The sequence below is a fragment of the Chanodichthys erythropterus genome, chromosome 6 (assembly GCF_024489055.1).
Source record: "Chanodichthys erythropterus isolate Z2021 chromosome 6, ASM2448905v1, whole genome shotgun sequence".
In the NCBI taxonomy this organism is placed as follows: Eukaryota; Metazoa; Chordata; class Actinopteri; order Cypriniformes; family Xenocyprididae; genus Chanodichthys; species Chanodichthys erythropterus.
The window spans coordinates 1,772,660-1,794,845 of NC_090226.1; the positions used below are offsets into that span (position 1 = coordinate 1,772,660).

A 22,186-nucleotide genomic window follows, 5' to 3' on the forward strand; every position below is an offset into this window, starting at 1 on the left:
AAGTTCAGAACAGAGACAGACCAAAATGAAACTGCAGTTTTTCCTCTTAACACACATTCAGCAACCGTCCAGTTCCAATCGATGGCCGGTCAAGTGGTGCATCTCTATCGATGGGTTTTATTGCATTTGATTTTATTGCAGTGAACTGAATAAACAAGAAAAATTGACCTACACAAGAAAGAAAAATGAATCCTACTAGTCTTTAAGCAACCATCACAATCCTGCCGCCTTCTTTCATGAGCAGATGTGTATCTAGAAACTATCTGAAGATTTCTGATCTTTTCTCGGCACACGAAGGCTTTACCTCGAGGAGGTGGGCGGCTCTGCTCCATCTGGGCCGCTTTGGGCTGGTTTGTTCCGGTGAGCAGGAAGTTAAGGGCCACCTCCACGTTATTGTTGTTATCCAGCAGGGCCTGTCTGGCCGCCTCACGGTTAAAGCCCATCTCCATGATGTCCCTCAAAGCTCGCTCATCAACCTTGAAGAGACCGCAGCAACATGAAACAGCAGAGAAGGAATCTGATGAACTTGAGGGTCATCAAGCATTGCATTAAAATCCATCAAGCAGGGACAAAAGAACAGATGTAGAAAACATGCAGAGACCTACTAGAGTACAAAAACATTGACATTAGATGAAAAAAATAAAAAAACAGAAGACGGGGACACAGAGGGGTCACATCTACGGATGCTTACGTCAGTCACCAATTCATCTTTCATCAAGAGAAGGCATTTACTTGTGTCTCTACTGGCATTAGAGGAAAATAATGACATTTAATTATAAATAATAGTCCACCGTACAATTTTTGGGCACTTGAGGTGTTTTTAAAGACTGTTATTTAAAAAACATCAGAATTTGAATCCATTAGCATCTTCATGTCCTTTTTTTTTTTTTTTTTTTAATGAATACTTTTATTCAGCAAGAAAAGATTAAATTAATCAAAATTGACACTTTTTGTTAACATTAAATGTATTAACAAACATGAACTAACAATGAACAATACATTAGATATGGTATTTATTTGTTGATGTTACTCTGTTCAATACATCTGTTCATTGTTTGTTCATGTTAGTTCACTGTGATTTTAATACTGCATTGGTAAATGTTGAAATTAACAGTCATATTGAATTAACTATATAACACGGAATTGGTCAAATTTGATTAATAAATAATAAGTAGGTCAGTACACTTTAATCAAACCGCAATTATAGACTAGTGTCTGTGAATATTAAACTGCAAAATTACTGTTTAAATATGAATCCTGCGTCTGTGTGAATGAATGGTGCAGATGTGCGATTTCATTTACCACACACACACACACACACACACACACACACACACACACACACACACACACACACACACACACACACACACACACACACACACACACACACACACACACACACACACACACACACACAGAGAAGCATGATGCTCGCAGTGTTTTCAGCCTCTGACGCCTCACTACATAAATACATGAATGCATGAACATCATCTCCAGAGCCGCTCTGAGAGTCACTTCATGAGCATTTTTCCATTTTGAGAAAAACTATCTTCATATCATAAACACACAGAAACTCAACGGTCTTCATGGCAACCTGTCAAAATAAAAGTTTGGTTTAACTTGAAGAAATTGTGACATATTACTGTTGTACAGTAGAATCTAGCTGCATCTCAATGTAATAATAATATTAACACTAATAATAATAATAATAAATTATTATTAAAACTTTATTTTAGAAATAATCCATTTTTATTCCATGTTTTAATTGTAACAGTAAAGCTCTGTTGTGCAGCACTTTGTTTGACAAAGAAAAGTTTAATTTCATGATTAAAAGATAATGTTTTATTCCTTCATTTGATTGCCAGACAAATTTAAATACAAAAACAAAACATTTCATAGAAATTTAGAAATTAATAAATGTAGTTGTTTTTATGAATTCAATTAATTAGACATGCTTTTTGATTATTAAAATTTAATTTAACCATTAAAATAGAATCCAGAAAAATTAAAACATAAAGCACAGCATTTGGTAAAAAAAAATAAAATAAACCGTATTTCATAGGGCCCTAAAATATGTATTTTTTTAAACTTCTAATAAATTGTTCTTAAATTGTATAAGTTTCATGATTTCAATTAATTAGACATGCTTTTTGATTATTAAAATTTAATTTAACCATTAAAATGGAAGCCAGAAAAATTAAAACAGAAAACACAGAATTTGGTAAAAATAAATAAATAAAATGGAATTTGAGAAAAAAATAAAATAAACCGTATTTCATATGGCCCTAAAATATGTATTTTTTTAAAACTTCTAATAAATTGTTCTTAAATTGTATAAGTTTCATGATTTCAATTAATTAGATATGCTTTTTGATTATTAAAATTTAATTTACCCATTAAAATGGAGTGCAAAAAAATTAAAACTGAAAAAAAGAAAAATGGGCCCTAGGCGAGCAGAAGAGATTTTGTTCAAAACACTTAAAAACATTAATAAAATCTCTCTGCTCAGATTCCCAGATGATGCTGCTCATCTATGCAACGCCACAGAGAGTCCAAAAACTACATTTTTATATTTTCTGAAGAAAACAGAGTATGAGTGGAGCATGTCCGTGTAAAACTCAACATCATGATGTGTAAGAATCATACATGTCTAGAGAACAAACAGTGCTGGGCGACTTCTGTATCTTAGCGAGCACCACTAATGAACACTGGACGTCCAAGAGGCCTGAATTACAGCTGAATTTACTAATGACGCATTTAAAACAGACAGGTTCAGTAGTGATCATATCACAACAGTGAGGACTGCAGAAAAACAGCAATATATTTTATTAACTGTAAGTATATTGGATCTGAAGTGATACTTGGAGGAAATAATGTCTTAAATAATAGTCATCTGTTCAGATCTTCACCATGTTTTATTATTCATTTCAAGAGGAAGAACTTTTCTGAATCACTTAAAACCTGCTGACAAAAACATCATTTCTTTTTCTGATGATCTTTGCATCTTACCAGATCTCTGTAAACTCCTTCTGACTTGTTCTCCGTCCACGGCTTTTCTCTCTCCTCTCTTTTTCTTTGATAGGGGTCTCGATTCTTGTAGGTGGATCCTGGATTGGCGAGGTTTCCCCCTGCATTGCCTCCACCGCCAAACGTACGCGTCTAGAAGACAACAGAGAGCACTATGAAAAACACAAAACACTGACGCAACTCCAGCATTTTAGGATCAGATTTCTTCCATTAATGCACACAACTATAGCACAATTAAAAACATCATATTTGGACATAATAAGTGCGTTATGAAAGTTCAAATCAAGCTGGGTTTTGAAACAGTCCAGGTGCTGCGGAGGCAAAATGTTTAATCATTTCTCTGGTGTTCACTTATCAGGTTTCATTCGTAATTACACACTCAAAATCAAACATTTTTTAATTAAATATCGGAGAATATTAAGTTCACCCATGGCCTAAGGATACAGTCATGAGAATGATCAAATTCAATTACATATTGCTTTAATACATCAATATTTCATTATCAAAAGGTGCTACTTTGTTTCAGGGGATGAAAACGATATTTATTCTGAATTGAAATGCCAATATCTTTATGCAAGTGTTAATTATGTAAAATGCTGAAATCTGAGGTTTATATGTACACTACCGTTTAAAAGTGTGGAATAATTTTCATGTTTTTGGACGAAGTATTTTCTGCTCACCAAGGCTACATTTATTTCATCAAAAAATTTGAAATATTCTTGCAATTTAAAAGAACTGCTTTCTATATGAATATATTGTAAAATGTAATTTATTTCTGTGATCAAAGCTGAATTTTCAGCATCATTACTCCAGTCTTCAGTCACATGATCCTTCAGAAATCATTCTAATATGCTGATTTGATGCACAATTATTAATAATGGTTATAATTATTATTTTGTTTTTGCAAACCGTTTTTTTTTTTTTTTTCGGATTCTATGATGAATAGAAAGTTCAAAAGAACAGCATTTATTTGAAATAAAATGTTTTGTAACATAATAAAAGTCTTTACTGTCACTTTTTCGATCAATTTAATTTATCCCTGCTGAATTAAAGTATTAATTTCTTTTTTAAACTTTTGCAAATCTATCAAATTCAGTATATTAGAATGATTTCTGAAGGATCATGTGACACTGAACACTGGAGTAATGATGCTAAAAATTCAGCTTTACATTGCAAAAAATAAATTACAATTTACAATATATTTACACAGAAACGTGTTATTTTAAATTATAATAATATTTCACATTTTTTACTGTATTTTTGAACAAATAAAATCGGCCTTGGTGAGCAGATGAGACTTCTTTCTAAAACATAAAAAAATCTAATTTCACAAGAACTACATCTTCAAACATATAGTCCTAGGGTAGGCTAACTCTAAACACATCTCATAATAACGGTTAGGGATGACAGCACACCTCTTTACTCTTGGCGACCTCTGCGATAGCAGCGGTTCTTTGTTTCTCAAACTCATCGTTGTCGTCAGCAGATTTGACAGCGTTCGTGCTCTGAAGGGTCTTCCTCTGATCCAGGGCTCTGCTGTCCACCTGCTCCTTATGAGCACATTTCTACAGAGAGACGACAGCAGATTATATAACTGGAAAATCAAATCAACCTCATAAAGAAACAGATGTAAAGAGTCCTGACCTGTCCAAAGGGAACGAATGGAGGAGGTCCACCTTCTGCACCAACGTTTCTACGGCTGTGCTTGGCCAGGCTCTTGTGAGGAAAAAGATATGTGAATTAGGGCTGGACAATAATTCAATATCAATATATATCGCGATATAATTCTTTTCGATAACGGTGATATGATTTTTAAACACATTTCCGGTATTTCGATATACATTACAGCATTTCTCACTGACTTGAGGCGCAGCGGTTAGAAAGAGCAGAACAAGATTGGCTATTTGCGTGATGACGTACACCACAGAGACACGCTGCCATCAGCGTATCTATTGGTTAATATGGTTTGTTTAAAATAGCAACGTGGAAAACAGACAGAGTTCAGATAATGTATGTTTCAGTCGATGGATGCGCAAAACGTTACAACAACGATAATCAAAAAGCGTGGACAAAACAGTCACTCTTTGTAAAATGTTAACAGCTAACGTTAGTGCCGTCTGCTCTAATGTCCTGTCATTTACGCCGTCATCACCCGGGTGTTGATACAGGTGAGACCTGAACAGCAAACGTTGCTGTCTGTGTTTAAACTAAACTCATTTAAGCCTTGCTGATTTAAACCTTCAAGAACAAGTCGCGAAAGAGAGAGAACTCGCACGCGCTATGAGAAGATTTGTGTGCGCTCATCCGAAGCGCGCACACGCTTATTTCAGACAGCGCGCAAATACTGAGTTCTCTTTCAAGTCTTGCGCTTCGACGGCCACATTCATACAAAAAATTATGTCAACATGCCCGTCTTGTCGAGTATCCTAGCAAACATAGTCAGTTATGTCTTAAGTGAACGTATAACAGTCGAGAAAGACAGCGCATGTGTAACAGTATATGTACTGGTTGTCTTAAAGGGAAAAAAAACTATTCCTGCTGCCTGTTTTTGATGTTAAATCAAATAACAAAGAAATCACTCACTGCTCTTGACTGAATAGTTTTTGTAACTTCAATAATGATTCATCTTATATACAGTAAAGATTTTTTATTTGATTACTTTATCCATTTTCTGTACCTGAAAACTACTGTTACATACCTGAAAAACCTGAAAAGCACTGTTTATTTTATTTGAATATTTGCATTATTGTACTTATTTGTGATGTTGCTTGTAGTTTGATTGTTTGTTCTTATTTTCTTTATTTTTATTTGACAGTAGTCCTATTTTTAGGGTCACGGTTTCGGTGCGGTACAGACATCCATTGTGGCCGTTCTTGGCAGTTTTTCTGAGGCTATTATATAGTTCATATCGATATCGGAATTATATCGTATCGACCGAAATTTAGAATTATATCGTGATATAAATTTTGGCCATATCGTCCAGCCCTAATGTGAATATAGTGTAACATTTAAGGGGAGAAAAATCTTTGGACTGAAGTTATTCACCTATTTAGATAAAGAAATGTGTCTTCATGCTTTCTGGCTTTGATTGATCATTAAAATAATCATCTGTTGCCAGTGTGTCATCCATCACTGAGCTAAAACGTGACAGATGGCTACAGACACTCTTGTTTCTGCTTGACACAGTGGCTTCTGTTTCTTAACTTTTAATTAATGGGTCATATTTTCAATTCAATATTTTACACTTTTGCATCTCTTCATTTTCTCCCTAGAGCCCACTTATAATGTTAGTTAAGGTTTCTTGCACTAAAAACACTTGTGATTTAATTCATTTCATGATTTTACACCCACTCTCTGAAACTCAGAATCAAAACCAATAGTTTAAGCTACTGCGTATTTAAGAATTCTATATGCAAATGTTCTCGGTTGCGATTGGCTGACCTCCATATGCTGATGTCGTTCATCAGGGTGGGTCAAATTGGTGATATGTTAATTAAATTTACAGAAAATATATTAATGAGCTCAAAGTTGCAATAACTATGATGCATTTCAAATATTAACATGAACATTAGACATGTAGAGTGAACCTTTATTTCATAGAAGCAAGAAAAAAAATCCACTTTTCTACAATAAACTGCATTATATTATCTGAATACATTCATAATAACTCTTGAGCAAAAACATGCATCTCACCCTCTGAAACTCCCACTTCTCGATCATGTGATCCACCTCGCCTCCGAGAACAGCGATCTTGGAATCGTCCAATAGCAGGATGCCGTTCTTAACCTGAACGTCCCCCAGAAGTTTCACTTTGGTTCCAGGTGGAGTGTTCAGACTGAAATCAAATTAAAGTGGATCAACAGATTGAACAACAGCAGTGATAAATCAATCACTTCTGTTTAAATGAGGTTGGTAAGATTTTTTAAATGTTTTTGAAAAGAAGCCCCTTCTGCTCACCAAATTTGCATTTATGTGATTAAAAAAAATACAGTAAAAAAGTGAAATATTATTCCAATTTAAAATAACGGTTTTCTATGTGAATATATAGTAAAATATAATTTATATCCAGTGATCAAAGCTGAATTTTCAGCATCATTACTCCAGTCTTCAGTGTCACATGATCCTTCAGAAATCATTGTAATGTGATGATTTACTGCTCAAGAAACATTTATGATTATTATCAGTGTTGAAAACACTTGTGCTGCTTCATATTTTTGAGAAAGACCAAGTAGAAAGAAACCTTAGATCAATAAAGTTCAAAAGAACAGCAATTATTTAATTTTTATGTAACAATTTTTACTGTCACTTTTGATCAATTTAATATATCCTTGCTGAATATAAGTATTAATTTCTTACAGCAACAACAACAAAAAAATCTTTCTGACCCCACTTTCCAGATCATATTTCACCTTAAAACTGAAAGAAAAAATAGGAAATTATATTTTAAACAAATAAAAGCAATTACCACCATTAAGATCTGATAAACATTTTCCACACTTCCTAAAAATGTCTCATTACCGCATTCGATTTTTTTTTTTTCCTCATCAAAATAAGAATTTGGGATTAAAGTCTGCATATTTGTGATAAAGTTAATGTCGGTCTTAAGTCTATATTTGATAAGACTTAAGATTGATAATTTCTGTATTTGGTGACCCAGGGATTTCTTAAGAGACCCAAAAAAATGGGTCGATTTTCCTTCTTTGGCGTCTGCAATGACTTTCCAAAAAGTGGTGGCTAGAGAATTTAAAATTCATAATTGCTCTTCTCTGCTTTACTTGCTTCTATTTCCTGGTTGTCAATCAGGGTTTTTTTTCTCTGATGTGTTTCAGCTTTAGTAAGTGTGCGGCATTTGCTGTAAGTTGGGATTAAGAACTGGCTGTTTGACTTTAATTAAAGATTAAAGGGGGGAGAAGGGATGGATTGAGAGGGAGGAAGAGTCAGAAACTCTATTTTCCCCTCACAAACACTCTAATACCCAGAGGAGAGAAGTAGAGCAGTGAATTTACCAAAACGCAGGCTTATTTCCTCAAATGTGTCCCCCTGCCTGCACCCTGATCAAATGTTAATGCAACTCTCTGCACTGCAGAAGAAGCGCCTGCTAAAAATACATCACACGCACACCTCCCTGCTCTCCTACACGCCAAATAAACTCAGCGGTTAGAGTCGAACTTTCCCTGGTCCTCTCATTAGAAGAGCCCGAGGAGTTTGACAGGACAAACGCCGCCGACGTGTGACGTAACGACTGCAATTACAGACTTTCCTGACCAGTGCGTCGGCACGAAACTCAAAGGGATGCAGGAGCCGATACGAACCCCCTAGAGCCGGCAGACAAAACACTGTTTGTTCCAGTACAATGCTTCTGTTTGCTCAAACATCCCCACTTTCATTCGAAGCTGAAGTATTTATTTGAAACGAGCAACACTGAATTTAAAAAAACTGAATTGAAAAGACATTATGCATTTAACAGAAAGATTAAAAAAGTTCATATTTAAAAGTTTTTTTCCTGTGAATATAATTTCTTTATGCCTTAAAATAGCTTGAATGTAACTCGACACCCTTGCTTCATGAATATGCAAATAAGCCCCGCCTCCACTCAATCACAGCAGCTCGGATGACCTGATCCACTGGCTCAACTGTAGTAAACACTACATGACGCAAGTGGAAATATTGGTTTAATTCAGCCATATATGTGTGAAGCAGAAACTGATCCAGAAGAAGAGGAAGAGTGAATGTTTATCAGAATGTTGATGCATAACGGTAATTAATATGATGATTAGTATTTGGCATGACTACATTATCAAACAGCTAATAATGTTTCTGTTCGACATCTCAGAGTCAGACAGCTGCCTCCGAAAAAAATCAGCATTAAACATCATAGAAAGTCAGTGGAGATCCAGAGGACCCAGTCCTGATGGGATTGGTCACATGTTTGTGACAGTAGAAAACAGGGGCGGGTTTTTGATTCACTGCAGTTTTAAAGAGAAAATATGGTGTCGACCGATGAATTTGCACATGGTTTGTCTTCAAGTATATCAAAAACACCGCATTGACATATAAAAAACATTCAAAAGTTGATTTGCACCACAGGAGGTTCATTATTTTTATGCATTAAGCATTTGTAATGCAAATAACCAAAGCCGGATCACAATGCCATCATATACATGTTGCAATAATGCATGTCCGTCCCGCGTTTGTAATTCTGCGACTGAATGAAGGAGGCTTTGAGTTCAAATGAACAGTGGACAGTTTCATTCTGTATGTTAGCGACAGGGATGGATGTGGAGAGAGAGCGAGCGAAGGAACAGATGAATAAAGAGCGCTCTGTTCTTCAAACGGCACGACAACAGTCTCCACCTGTAGCTGCTGGCCGACGGCCATCGCGACGGCAGAGCGGTAATGGAGACATGGGATTGGTGGGGATTGAGCCAATTAGAAAGTCTGAAACTGGGGTTAAAGGAAGGGGAGTACAAGAAAAGGTCATTTGAATTTGAAGTGGTTTTACAAGATTACGCAGTGTCAGATTTCTTGTACTGAAAGTGTGTTCGAGTCTAAATTGCACTGTAAAAATTTTTTTTTTGAAGTTGCAAAAATTATTGGAGCACGTTTTGCATGAAAATACTATTTCAGTCGTTCTAATTCATTTTTAATTCAATGTGTTACTTGCTGTTTCTTAGAAATTATTTGTTAAACTTGTTTTTTATGCATTTGACACGTTCATTAAAGGTGCACTATATAACTTTTCTTTGTTTAAAATGAACAAAATTTAAATAACGAGTCAATGCATCATCATTCCTTCTTCCAAAATGTGTTTTTGAATTACCCTGATTTAATTCACTATGGTAAGCCTGTTAGAAGTGCTTATATTTTAGACCTGTCGGGATGGTTTTGTCGGGAAATTGCATACATCCGTCAAATGCTCATATCCGTAAATAGAGAAAAGTTGCTCCGCCTACTTTTACGCATGTCTGGTGTGGGGGTGTCATATGTTAGTTATCACAACGAGTGAGAAATGTTGACATGCAGCCGCTAAATCTCCAATCTCTGGGAAATCATCCGTTTTAAACACCGGACAGAGGAGAATCTGCTGGCAAAAAGAGAACACAACAGAGCTTGTAATAAAACAAGAATAAACATCAGCTTGGCTTTTCAGAGACGGTGAGGGACTGAAATGTTGTTAAAGCGACGCAGAGATGATGGTGTTTTTATTACTCAACAGGTGAGTAAAGTGTTTTATTGAACAGATAAATTGCCATGTATCTCTCTAACCCCCCGGGCCCGGTTTTTCAAAAGTAATCCACTAGGATTTTGGATAACGGATTGGATCAAATTGGAGAAACTGTTTTTCAAAAGAAAAAACGGATTACATAATCGGATTAGATCACGTAACCCAATCTTGGTTTTGATCCGGATCAAACCTTTAGTTTGGGTTTTTCAGAACTTTTTTGTAGGATTTGGATCACTTTGATCCAAAAAAAACATGATTATCCTGATCCCAACAGGGGGTAGGATTTCAAGCTGGATTCCAGGAGGAAAATGTAGTAAAACTTTAAAACTAGTCAAAAAATACAACATTTTTATCATGTAATATACATACACATTTTTATCTTGCTCTTGATTAGTTTAAATTAATGCAGACATTAGCCTACATATTTAGCCTTTCGGTAACCTACTCTAAAGTAAAAAGAAATGTTGGTGCCATAAAACAATCCCTAAACAGCTGTAAATATCCAACAAAAATATATTTAATTCAAAACCCATATTCTTTCTATCAACATGTCCCTTTAGGGCCTCCGTAGAGCACTGGAAATCCAGATTTGGTGATCCTGAAAAGTTCCTATCCGGATCAGATTGATCCAATCCGATGTTGCTTTAAAAAACTGGCTCCAAAAGTAAGCTGGATTACGTGATCACGGATCGCAAAAAAAGGATTACTAAATCCAGATCAATTTTATCCGGATTAAACCTTTTGAAAAACTGGGCCCTGGAGCCGTGTGGATTACTTTTATGATGGATAGATACACTTTTTTTGGCCTTCAACATCTCACCCTTCATTCACTGCCATTATAAATCTTGGAAGAGCCAGGATATTTTTAAATATATCTCCGATTGTGTTAGTTTGAAAGAAGATAGTCGTATACATCTAGGATGGTTTGAGGGTGAGTAAATCATGGGATAATTTTCATTTCTGGGTGAACTCTCTCTTTAAGACTAATAGTGAATGTTTTATGATCAGTAGGATAACAACACAGAAAAATGTTCTTCCGCAACATGCATGCAGTTTTGTTTTTTTAACCGTTAAAAAAAGCATTCTAAAGCAATGCAACAAAAGTGACACATTCTTGGCATGTACAAACACTATTTTTCCGCATTTCAAAATGACATTAATGTTTTAGGTTCACTGAGTGCAAGAGAAAATGAGCCCTAAGTAACATCAAAAGCAACGCAATGACATGACCTTGAATGACTCTGTAGTACCGTGAACATCAATTCATAGTGTCTGCAGCAGAAAAGCCTTTTTTATGCAGCTCTCTACTACATCAAAACGTCTTTCGTCTGACTCGAGGCAATTACAGAGCCTCTTATCATATTAAGAGCTATGTTTAATCAAACGATGGGTTTTTGGCCTCATTATGGGCCACTTCACTGTGTCTGACAGGGCGAGACATTATTTCATTAAATAATGCCTAAATGAGCTTCAATTAAATATTTGAGGTACTAGTGAGTGAAATTCTGTGAAGTTTATAACGCAGCCAAATCTTGAAGTTTTAATGTCATGTTTGAAATAAATAAGCTTGATCAAATATCTACCAAACAATCATAAGGTGGAAGGAATGTGCAGAACTTTCTACAGAATTCTGTGGCCACAGATTACACACTATTCAAGTATGTAGTGTGCATAGTAAGCATACTTCCTGTTTGCATGAAACATCCAGATAACCTACTGCATTTGCCAAAATGTCAACTGGAATTACATGGATTACAGTATCCCACAATGCAATGCACTTGATATTGCAGTGACATCAGGTTCCAAGAGAGTGCCAAGAGACACATTTACACAACTTTAAATAAAAAATGCAATATAACAGTATTAATTTACGAGATGATAACGACGCCAATCGCTGAATTAAACATGCAACATAATGAGGTCATGTAACAACAACGCAGCGTACTGTTTAATCGCTGCATGCCGCATACTGTTTCACACTCTACTTTTAAATAATAAGCAGTATGCAACGCACACTAGACGTTTAGGGTAAGCTAGATTTCTTTTATTCAGCCAGAATTCATTAGAAAGTGATGAAAGAAAAGTGCAAATATCCACAGACACACAGGCTTTACCTGATTTTGGACAGATGTTTAAACTCAAGGCCAATGCACAAGGTGTGTCCGTCCGTCATCTGCACTCGCAGCATTCTGGGTGACGCCTGCGACTCCTCATGGTCTTTTGGAGCGGCCACATTACGAATCTTCTGCACCTGAAGGACACACGGACCCTCCAACTGTGGGAGGAAGATGATTTTGTATCATAAACACAGATAAAACACTAAACTAAAATGGATGTAATGCATCAAATGGGTTTAAATTGTTGTAACAGGAAAAAAAGCAGCTCTCAGAAACCAGATCACAGTCATTTTTTAGCTTTAACATCATGTCATTTTGGACAAACAAATGTTATTTTACCTTATATTCACCTCTGCTCTAACATCTATTCTCCTGCTAATGTTCTCTTTAATAACAGCGCCATCTTGTGGGCAGCATTAGCAAGTGCACATATTTATTAGCTGGACAGTGCCATCCATGCATTATTTTGGATTTTAGCTTAAAGGATTAGTTCACTTCTGAATGAAATTTTCCTGATAATTTAGTCACCTCCATGTCATCCAGAATGTTCATGTCTTCCTTTCTTCAGTGGAAAAGAAATGAAGGTTTTTGAGGAAATCATTCCAGGATTTTTCTCCATAAAGTGGACTTCACTAGGGTTGATGGTCCAAATGTCAGTTTCAGTGCAGCTTCAAAGAGCTCTACATGATCCCAGACGACGAATAAGGGTCATGCGTGATCTTTCCAACATGATTACGTCATGTGTGGCGCATCACAGAGCAGTGCAAGATGAGCTTTTGTTGTTAAAAAGTATATAATGTTTATTTTCTTTAGAAAATGAGCGATGGTTTCTCTAGATGAGACTCTTATTCCTCGTCTGGGATCATGTAGAGCTCTTTGAAGCTGCACTGAAACTGACATTTGGACCATCAACCCGTTGAACCCCAGTGAAGTCCACTATATGGAGAAAAATCCTGGAATGATTTCATCAAAAAACTTCATTTCTTTTCAACTGAAGAAAGAAAAACATAAACATCTTGGATGACATGGAGGTGAGTAAATTATCAGGAAATGAAGTGAACTAATCCTTTAAATCCAATGGCAAATCCTATAAATAGTGTAAAGATCAACATAAGTCAAGTCAGTTAACTTTAATACCTTTTCTATTCGGCCACTGTTGATGTCCGCCGGCAGAAAGCTCTTTCCTATGGGTCTCAGATCATTCTGTGGATTATATAATAGTATTATTTGTGTTGTTAATCAAGGTGTGGCGGCTTCTGTGGAGAGCCGAATCCACATGATCACAAATAGACAAAGACACATACTTTATGAATACTTTTGAATATACTTTTGAATATGAATGTCAAATATAAGAGGAAACGAGGTAAAGGTAAAAGCACTTACATTTAACGCTACTTGGATGATGTCAGTCAATGATGTTTTCTCCTTCTCTGAAGAGCTTTTACACTCGTCTATTCCTTCATCTGTAAGGTACCTGTGAGGAGAAGTGTCGATTTAGAGCAGAAGTGTTGTCGTGCAGATGCAACAGACTCCAAACCTGTATTTCTGACTAGGGTTGCAAAATTCTGGGAATTTTCATGGCAATTATTACAATTTAAAAATGTGCTTTTCTATTTTAATATACATTAAAGTGTCATTTATTCCTGTGATTAAAGCTGAATTTTCAGCATCATTACTCCAGTCTTCAGTGTCACATGATCCTTCAGAAATCATTCTGATATGATAATTTCATACTTAATAATCAATGTTGGAAACTTAATTTCTGCTTAATATTTTTTATAACCTGTGATACTTTTTTTTTAGGATTCTTTGATGAATAAAAAGTTAAAAAAAATTATTTAAAATAGAATCTTTTGTAACAATATTCAAAGTTTGGGGGTCAGTAATTTTTCTTTCTTTCTTTTGTTTTGAAAGAAATTAATACTTTTATTCAGCAAGGATGAGTGAAACTGATAAAAAGTGATATTAAAGATTTCTATTTTGAATAAATGCTGTTCTTTTTAACTTTTTATTCATCAATGAATCCTGAAAAAATTATGACAGATTACAAAAAAAAAAAAATATTAAGCAGCACAACTGTTTCTAACATTGATAATTCAGTGTCAAATCAGCATATCAGAATGATTTCTAAAGGATCATGTGACAGTGATATAAATAACAATTGCTACAATAAAAATATATTTATTTTACATATTTACTAAATTAGAATTAACTGGATGCAAAAACTAAATAACTGTTGTTTCATGTTATTATGACCAAACAAAATGTTATATGTACAGTACATTCCAAAAGTTTGGAACCACTAAGATTTTTAATGTTTTTAAAAGAACTTTCGTCTGCTCACCAAGGCTACATTTATTTAATTAAAAATACAGTAAAAAAACAATAATATTGTGAAATATTATTACAATTTAAAATAACTGTGTACTATTTAAATATATTTGACAAAGTAATTTACTCCTGTGATCCAAGCTGAATTTTCAGCATCATTACTCCAGTCTTCAGTGTCACATGATCCTTCAGAAATCATTCTAATATGCTGATTTGCTGCTCAAGAAACATTTATGATTATTTTCAATGTTGAAAACAGTTTTTTTTCAGGATTCCTTGATGAATAGAAAGTTGAAAAGAACAGCATTTATCTGAAATACAAAGCTTCTGTAGCATTATACACTACCGTTCAAAAGTTTGGGGTCAGTAAGAATTTTAATTTTTTTGAAAAGAAATTAAAGAAATGAATACTTTTATTCAACAAGGATGCATTAAATCGATCAAAAGTGGCAGTAAAGACATTTATAATGTTACAAAAGATTCTATTTCAGATAAACACTGTTCTTTTGAACTTTCTATTCATCAAATAATCCTGAAAAAAAATATTGTACACAAATATTTTGTACAATTGTACACATTAAATGTTTCTTGAGCAGCAGATCATCATATTAGAATGATTTCTGAAGGATCATGTGACACTGAAGACTGGAGTAACGATGCTGAAAATTCAGCTTTGATCACAGGAATAACTTACTTATAGAAAACAGTTATTTTAAATTGTAATAATATTTCACAATATTACTGTTTTTACTGTATTTTTAATTAAATAAATGTAGCCTTGGTGAGCAGACGAAACTTCTTTTAAAAATATTAAACATTTTAGTAGTTCCAAACTTTTGGACTGTACTGTATGTATGTATGTATGTATGTATGTATGTATGTATGTATATATATATATATATATATATATATATATATATATATAAAACATTTTGTTTGGTCATAATAACATGAAATAACAGTTATTTCTTTTTAACATAAAATTTATATAAATTTCCCCAAAATTTCCAATTAATTCCATTAAATTCTTGTTAAGTTTCCAGGTTTCCAGAAACTTTTCACCCATTGCAGCCCTAATTTTGACAACTTTTTGATTACTTTTAAATCGTAACAGAACTTGATTTTCACTTAGATTTCAATGGAATTATTATACACCATATTGATAAAACCTTTTCCATAAACAACATGTAATCATGCAATTCATAAAAAAGTAACAGTAATCGGATCATGAGCATTTTAAAATATAATATAATCTAATTTTTATAAGTACTACATTTTTGGAATATGATTACGTAATCCAGATGAAATGTTCATCATCATATGTCACTAACAAAAACATTATTATGACAATACCACATATTTTAAAGCAAGACGCTACAGGCAAATCCATTGTTTTTTCATGCACTGCTCAGTTTTGCTTCCATAACTTGACACTTACGTGTTTATTTTATTGCACTTTATCTATTTGCATCTGTAGATTTCAATCACAACACATATCTTTAAGTTTTACCATAGTAATGTATATGCAATGAGTAAACACCAATGCATCAAAATACCATGGTATTAGCACTGGATATCATAGTACTTCAATATAACACTCATTCACAATCAAGTGTGAGATCTAAAGGAACTGAACTCAAGATCTGAACACATAAATTAATTAATATCAACTCTTCAAACACTGAAAGATGCTGTTAATTGTTCTTAAATCGTTTAATTAATGGAGATTGTGAAACTTGACATGACAGTCCAGACTGATTAAAAGGGTATTAATTAGAAAACTCAGCAGCTGATTATTAAAACTTCAGACATGACATATATATATATATATATATATTTATTAATAATCTACTGATAGCAAATGTTGAATATCGTGCTAATGATTTAATCGCTATCTGCACCCAACAGACCGGAGACAAAGACATACACCAATGAAGTGATATAAACTATACGCTGTTAAATTAACTCATAAAGTCACGGTAAAAGTAGAACGGAGAGAGTAAATGAATGTAAACATGAGTTAGCATCATTAGCATGCTAACACATTAGCCGTTAGCACTCAGTAGTGACTCACCAGCCCTCTCTAATGAGCGCTGAGCTCAGATCGCACATCTTCACATATACTGATGAGTCTGTAAGGATTTCACTGTCTGGAATATCGCTGGATTCCCATTCTGTGTTATTCGGGATTCAGTTCCACAGCGTTAGCGGCTCCTCCAGCTGCTGGACAAAGACAGATGACGTCACGCGCAAACTTCTGACACTTCAGAGGTCAAAGTGGAGCGGCGCTGACGTAAACATTAGCGTAACGCAAAAGTAACGACGCTATGATTTTTAAATTATTCTGGTGTGATTTTGAGGTCTTTTTTAAGGAGATCTCTGGAACTGACATTAATCTGGAGGACAAAAATATATATATATATATTTTTTATGACAAGCCTTTGTATATTTATCCTGTATTATCTGTCTTTATTTTTTATTTAATTTTATTTTTTTAATTTTATATATTTTTTGTACTATTGTTATTTTTGTTTTGTAACGTATGTTTTTATTGAATTTCTGCTTTTTATTTTGAATTGCTGCTGTTATTCTTTTTTGTTACTGAATAAAGCATAAAAAAAAAAAAAAAAAAAAAAAAAAAAAAAAACGATGCTATGATTTGCTATCGGTCCTCCAGATCAAAAGCTTTAAAATCTACAGTTTACATTTTTATAACAACATTCATGTTTATGTATAAATATATTATTGTAATTAAGTAGGCTTATATTATGTTTATGTATAGGGGTGAATTCAGGGAGATTGGGACACTTTTTGCCATTGAGATGACTTGTGTGTCCCTAACAACCTGTATTCACTCTACATAACTTTAATATGCCACGGACCTCATGAAAGGGACCCCTATACTAAAACCTAAATGATATACACTGCCCTCCAAAAGTATGGAAACGCCCTAGAAAAGTGGTGTTTTGGACAATATTGGCATGAATCCTTTTTAATTTGTGGTAATTTTGCACTGATAAGGGACAACACAAACTACAAAAACACATTTTATTATATAAACAGTTTATACATAGAAAAAACTTAAATTTTCGATTCATCAAAATATCCAGCATTAGCAGCTATCTGACCTAAACTGGGTTCTGATTGGTTCATTGAATTCTAAACTTAATTGGCAATCAATTGTTGAAGCTATTAAGGTGTGCTGACCCAAAAATCTTTTACAAACCCCTGTTTATATTGCCATTATTATGTAATCAAAATGAAAATTATTATTGCTGGTCTTCAATGGCAATGTCAAGTTACTTTAATGTATTTGCACCAAAAAATAAGGATTTATGCTGATATCGTCCAAAACCACACTTTTCCAGGGGTGTTTCCAAAGCTTTTGGAGGGCAGTGTATATTCTAGTATAAAGACCCAAATCATACTGCGGAAAAGAAATATTATAAATGTGTCAATAACGTTACATTGAGTTTTGTATTTTCTGTAGTAGTGTAGTGTTATATTTATATTTATATCAAAATTTATTTAATTTTATATTTTACATATACATTTTTATTTTTTTTGTGGGCTTATTTAAATCAAACTTTTTTTTTTTCAATGTATTATTTCCCATTATTATTTTAAATGTATTTATTTCTTTAATTGGTTTAATCTTTTTTATTATTTATTTATTTTTTTACACACCAGCATGTCTTTGGACACATTAAAACAAACATTCCAAATGCATTTGTCCTGTTGTCAATAGACATGAGTGTAACCTTCCAGTTTACACCAATGTGACTAAAATGTGTAAGATGAATAAATTTATCTTTGGAGCCACAAGGTATTTTAAAAGAAACTTTTAAATATGATTGAAAATATCATAAAATCAAACTTGATTAAAATCATATTAAAAATATGACAAATTAAAAAAAAAAAAAAACTTTTTAATTTTTTAAAAGACCTTAACATTGCCAAAAGCCATAAGCACTGAAAATCAACAATACTATGCTTAAAAATGTTGTAAAAAAAATAAAAATTTTTTTAAACTTATTGTCAAATAAATGTAATGGATTTTTCTTTGATGGAAATTCCGAAGCAGTGGATTCTGATAAAATAAATTGAACACATGAAAGCAAATATCATTTTATTATAGCAGATGTTTCACCAGCATTCTAAACTACATAAAGTATATATAGTCCATTTTATGCTTATATATATATATATATATATATATATATATATATATATATATATATATATATATATATATATATATATATATATCATTCACACCTGAGTTCACAAAGTAGTTTTTTAGAAGATATTAATTACAATATCAGTTGTCTAACTGAGCTTCATTATTAGAAGCAGTTTCAAACAAGCTGCTGCTGATGCTAAGAGTGCATATTTTATCTCCATCATTTTTTAAATGAGCAGCAGACAATAGTAAACTGCCATTATAAAATAAGAGTACAGGTTTAATTCTGGATTGTTTATAATTAAAAGTCCCATATATGCATAAAAGTTTATTCAGTGTATATGTTTATGCAAAAAAATTAAGCAGAGTAATAAACAGAGTAAGAAATAGTTTTGATTTTTACTGGCATGCATCATTTTCACACTGAAGTTTTGACGTGTGTGTTGTCTCAGAAATCAGATCAGTTTCTGGAAGGTCAGAGAATTCAGAGCTTGTTTCATATCCTGATGTTTCAGATTGGCTGTAGTCCTCATATTTTTTAAACCAGCCCAACACATTTTTTGCAAGCAAATCTTCATCTGTATGGGGGATGCAGAGAATATTAATTTTACCAGGATATATATATATATATATATATATATATATATATATATATATATATATATATATATATATATATATGAAATTGCTTTAAATACTGTATTTCATGTAAAGCTAATACATGCTTCAGGATTCTGAATGTTCAAGACGCTATCCATTATAATTGTTTCCCATCTGCTTCCTTCTCTTCTTATCTTCTCCATGATTTTCTCATCAGCTGACACTGAAAGAGGAAGATGACACAGAACGAGTTAATTTAACATGTTCCTCTGCTGCTTGCAGCTATATGAGTATTAAACAGAATCGCCAGTTTACATTCTGGACGGCCATCCATGCTATTAAAACTTTTGGCTTTGGCTCCAAAGTCCATCCCTTGCTTCCTTTTGATCTCTTTACGCCTGTTTTTCATCTCCTGGTACATCAGTTTCAGTAACTGGTCAGTGTTCAGACTTCTTTCCTCGTCTTGTTGTGTATCCGTCTCGTGGACATTCACTTCTGCAGCACATTGAGTTTTGAGACAGAACAGACTGTTTTCTGCCACCATCTCATCGATCTTCTGGAGCAGCTCCTGGACTTGATCTCTGTTCTTCTTGTCTGTGTTGTCAAAGACGTGATATCTGTTCCTGCATTTCTCAATCAGCCACTGGAGGGCGTCACCTTCACTCTCAATGTGCTGCTCGATTGAAACATCTGGGATCCTGTCGCCCCATGTGAACAGAACTATGGTGTGTTTCCACATGTCTTCTCCAAGAATGGCCATATACTCTTTAATGATACATTTCTGTTCATTCTTGAATGCAGTATCAACAGGAATCACCAAGATCACGGCATGAGGGAATTGCATATGTTGTGACCGGCCGATGCTCTCCAGGATTGCAGCCTGCAGAAACTTTGGGTTGAATTTAGGCGAGAAATACTTTCAGCAGCCTGGAGTGTCCAACACAGTTATTTTTCTGCCATGATTTGAATATATTGGGCATTTTTCTGTGTCTCCTTTTTCAACCTTTACATCATTAAAGATAGTTTGTATGGTTGAACTCTTCCCAGAAAGGATCCAACCAAGCAGTGCAATCCTTATTTCTGAGAAAGGAGCCACAGCTTCTTGAAAAAAATATAAAAATGTCAGGATTTAATTAGGCTTTTTAGAAAAAGTGTACTTATTTACATGTTTTAAAAAGTTCTCATTCTTGAAATCTACTCATTCTTTATTCTGGTTATTTTCCATGTGTAAGACCAATAATAGTAAAAAAATATATAGCTGCAAGCAGCAATTGCGGGGCCAAGCTCAAAAAGCGGCGCAAGAAGCCAGCCAACACGGCCATGAGCATCAGACCAACTGCAACCGTGAGCAATTAAAGACCTATTAAGATCATTGTAGGCAAACGAGCTGAAAAATGATAAAAAATGAGGATTTACTAGTTCATCACATTTGACCAATAGGTGGCGCTGTGACCAAATTAATGTGGTATGGTCAGAGTGAGGTGACAATAACACTTGCAAAGTTTGGTGTCTATATGCCAAAGCATTGCAGCTTCAAGAGTGTTTTTTGCATCATGCCTGAAAATCATTGCTCAGGTATATGAAAACGGTTTGATATATCAAATTGAAATCCATAACTTTTTTTCGACATGGTCTGAAGATGATACTGTTCGATTTTGGTGAAAATCTGAGCAACGTTGTAGGAGGAGTTCGAAAAAGTAGGTTTTTAAAGAAAAACAATATGGCGGACAGGAAGTTTACTATGTCAAATTTGATATCTGTGTTCTCAGCATGACCCAAGGAATATACCAGTTTCATTACAATCAGTTAATATTGTCAAAAGTTATCAGCAATTTTGTAAATTTTGTTATAACTTTTGAACACAAGGTGGCGCTGCACCAAAACTTTTTGAGTATTGTAAGGACATGGTGCCAAAGACACATACCAGTTTCGTAACGATGTTGCTTGGACAAAGCCATCAGAAGTTATAAGCAAAAATAGCCATTTTTCATTTCTCCGCACCAGTAGGTGGCGCTGCACCGAAACACTGCATGATGCCTCAGGTCATGCTTATGATGACATGTACCAAGTTTGGTCTGAATACGATAAAGCGTTACAGAGATACAGCCTCACTTCTATTTTCGCAAGCACTACGTACAATTCGTTTGCGTGTTTTTCGAAAACGGTTTGAGGAGTCGACTTGAATTCCATAACTTTTTGTCGGCATGGTCTGAAAATGATCTGATTCAATTTTCATGAAAATTGGAGTAATGGCTTAGGAGGAGTTTGAAAAAGTAGGTTTTTCAGAAAATTCAAAATGGCGGAAAAATTTTCATGATGGAAAATTACGTCATAGGGTGCTTGACCCAAGGAATCAGAGGGAAAAGAATTTTGTTTCTATCCCTTACGGTTCAAAAGTTATTAGCATAAACATTAGTGCAACTTTGGACAGCTGGTGGCGCTAGAGGGATTGAGTTAGAGACTCCAAATTTGCTATGGACAACGGTCAGACTGTCCTCTAACTGTGTGCCAAATTTCACAACTTTCCCGCAAGCGGTTCTATGGGCTGCCATAGACTCCAAGAGCAGAAGAAGAAGAAGAAGAATCGAAAATAAAAAGAACGCCAACAGATGCAATAGGTACCTATGCACCGTTGGTGCTTGGCCCCTAATTATGATGATCAACTCTTAAATAACAAAAATGGAAGTCTGAAAATGATGT

The 22,186-nt window shown here is 34.2% G+C and overlaps 1 protein-coding gene across 2 annotated transcripts in view; it reads right to left on the reverse strand.

The window, feature by feature from the left end:
- The window catches only part of tdrd3 (tudor domain containing 3), a 34,107-nt gene extending 17,150 nt beyond the window's left edge, over positions 1-16,957 (reverse strand). For both annotated transcript variants that reach the window (XM_067387685.1, XM_067387684.1), the window contains exons 1-9: positions 16,778-16,957; positions 13,756-13,846; positions 13,510-13,575; positions 12,370-12,530; positions 6,724-6,865; positions 4,675-4,746; positions 4,446-4,595; positions 3,013-3,162; positions 305-476 (exon numbers count right to left, since the gene is read on the reverse strand). In XM_067387685.1, the coding sequence (XP_067243786.1) occupies positions 305-476; positions 3,013-3,162; positions 4,446-4,595; positions 4,675-4,746; positions 6,724-6,865; positions 12,370-12,530; positions 13,510-13,575; positions 13,756-13,846; positions 16,778-16,815 (1,042 nt within the window). In that variant the 5' untranslated portion in view covers positions 16,816-16,957. The remainder of the gene's footprint in view (positions 1-304; positions 477-3,012; positions 3,163-4,445; positions 4,596-4,674; positions 4,747-6,723; positions 6,866-12,369; positions 12,531-13,509; positions 13,576-13,755; positions 13,847-16,777) is intronic.
- Positions 16,958-22,186: the final 5,229 nt, after the last annotated feature.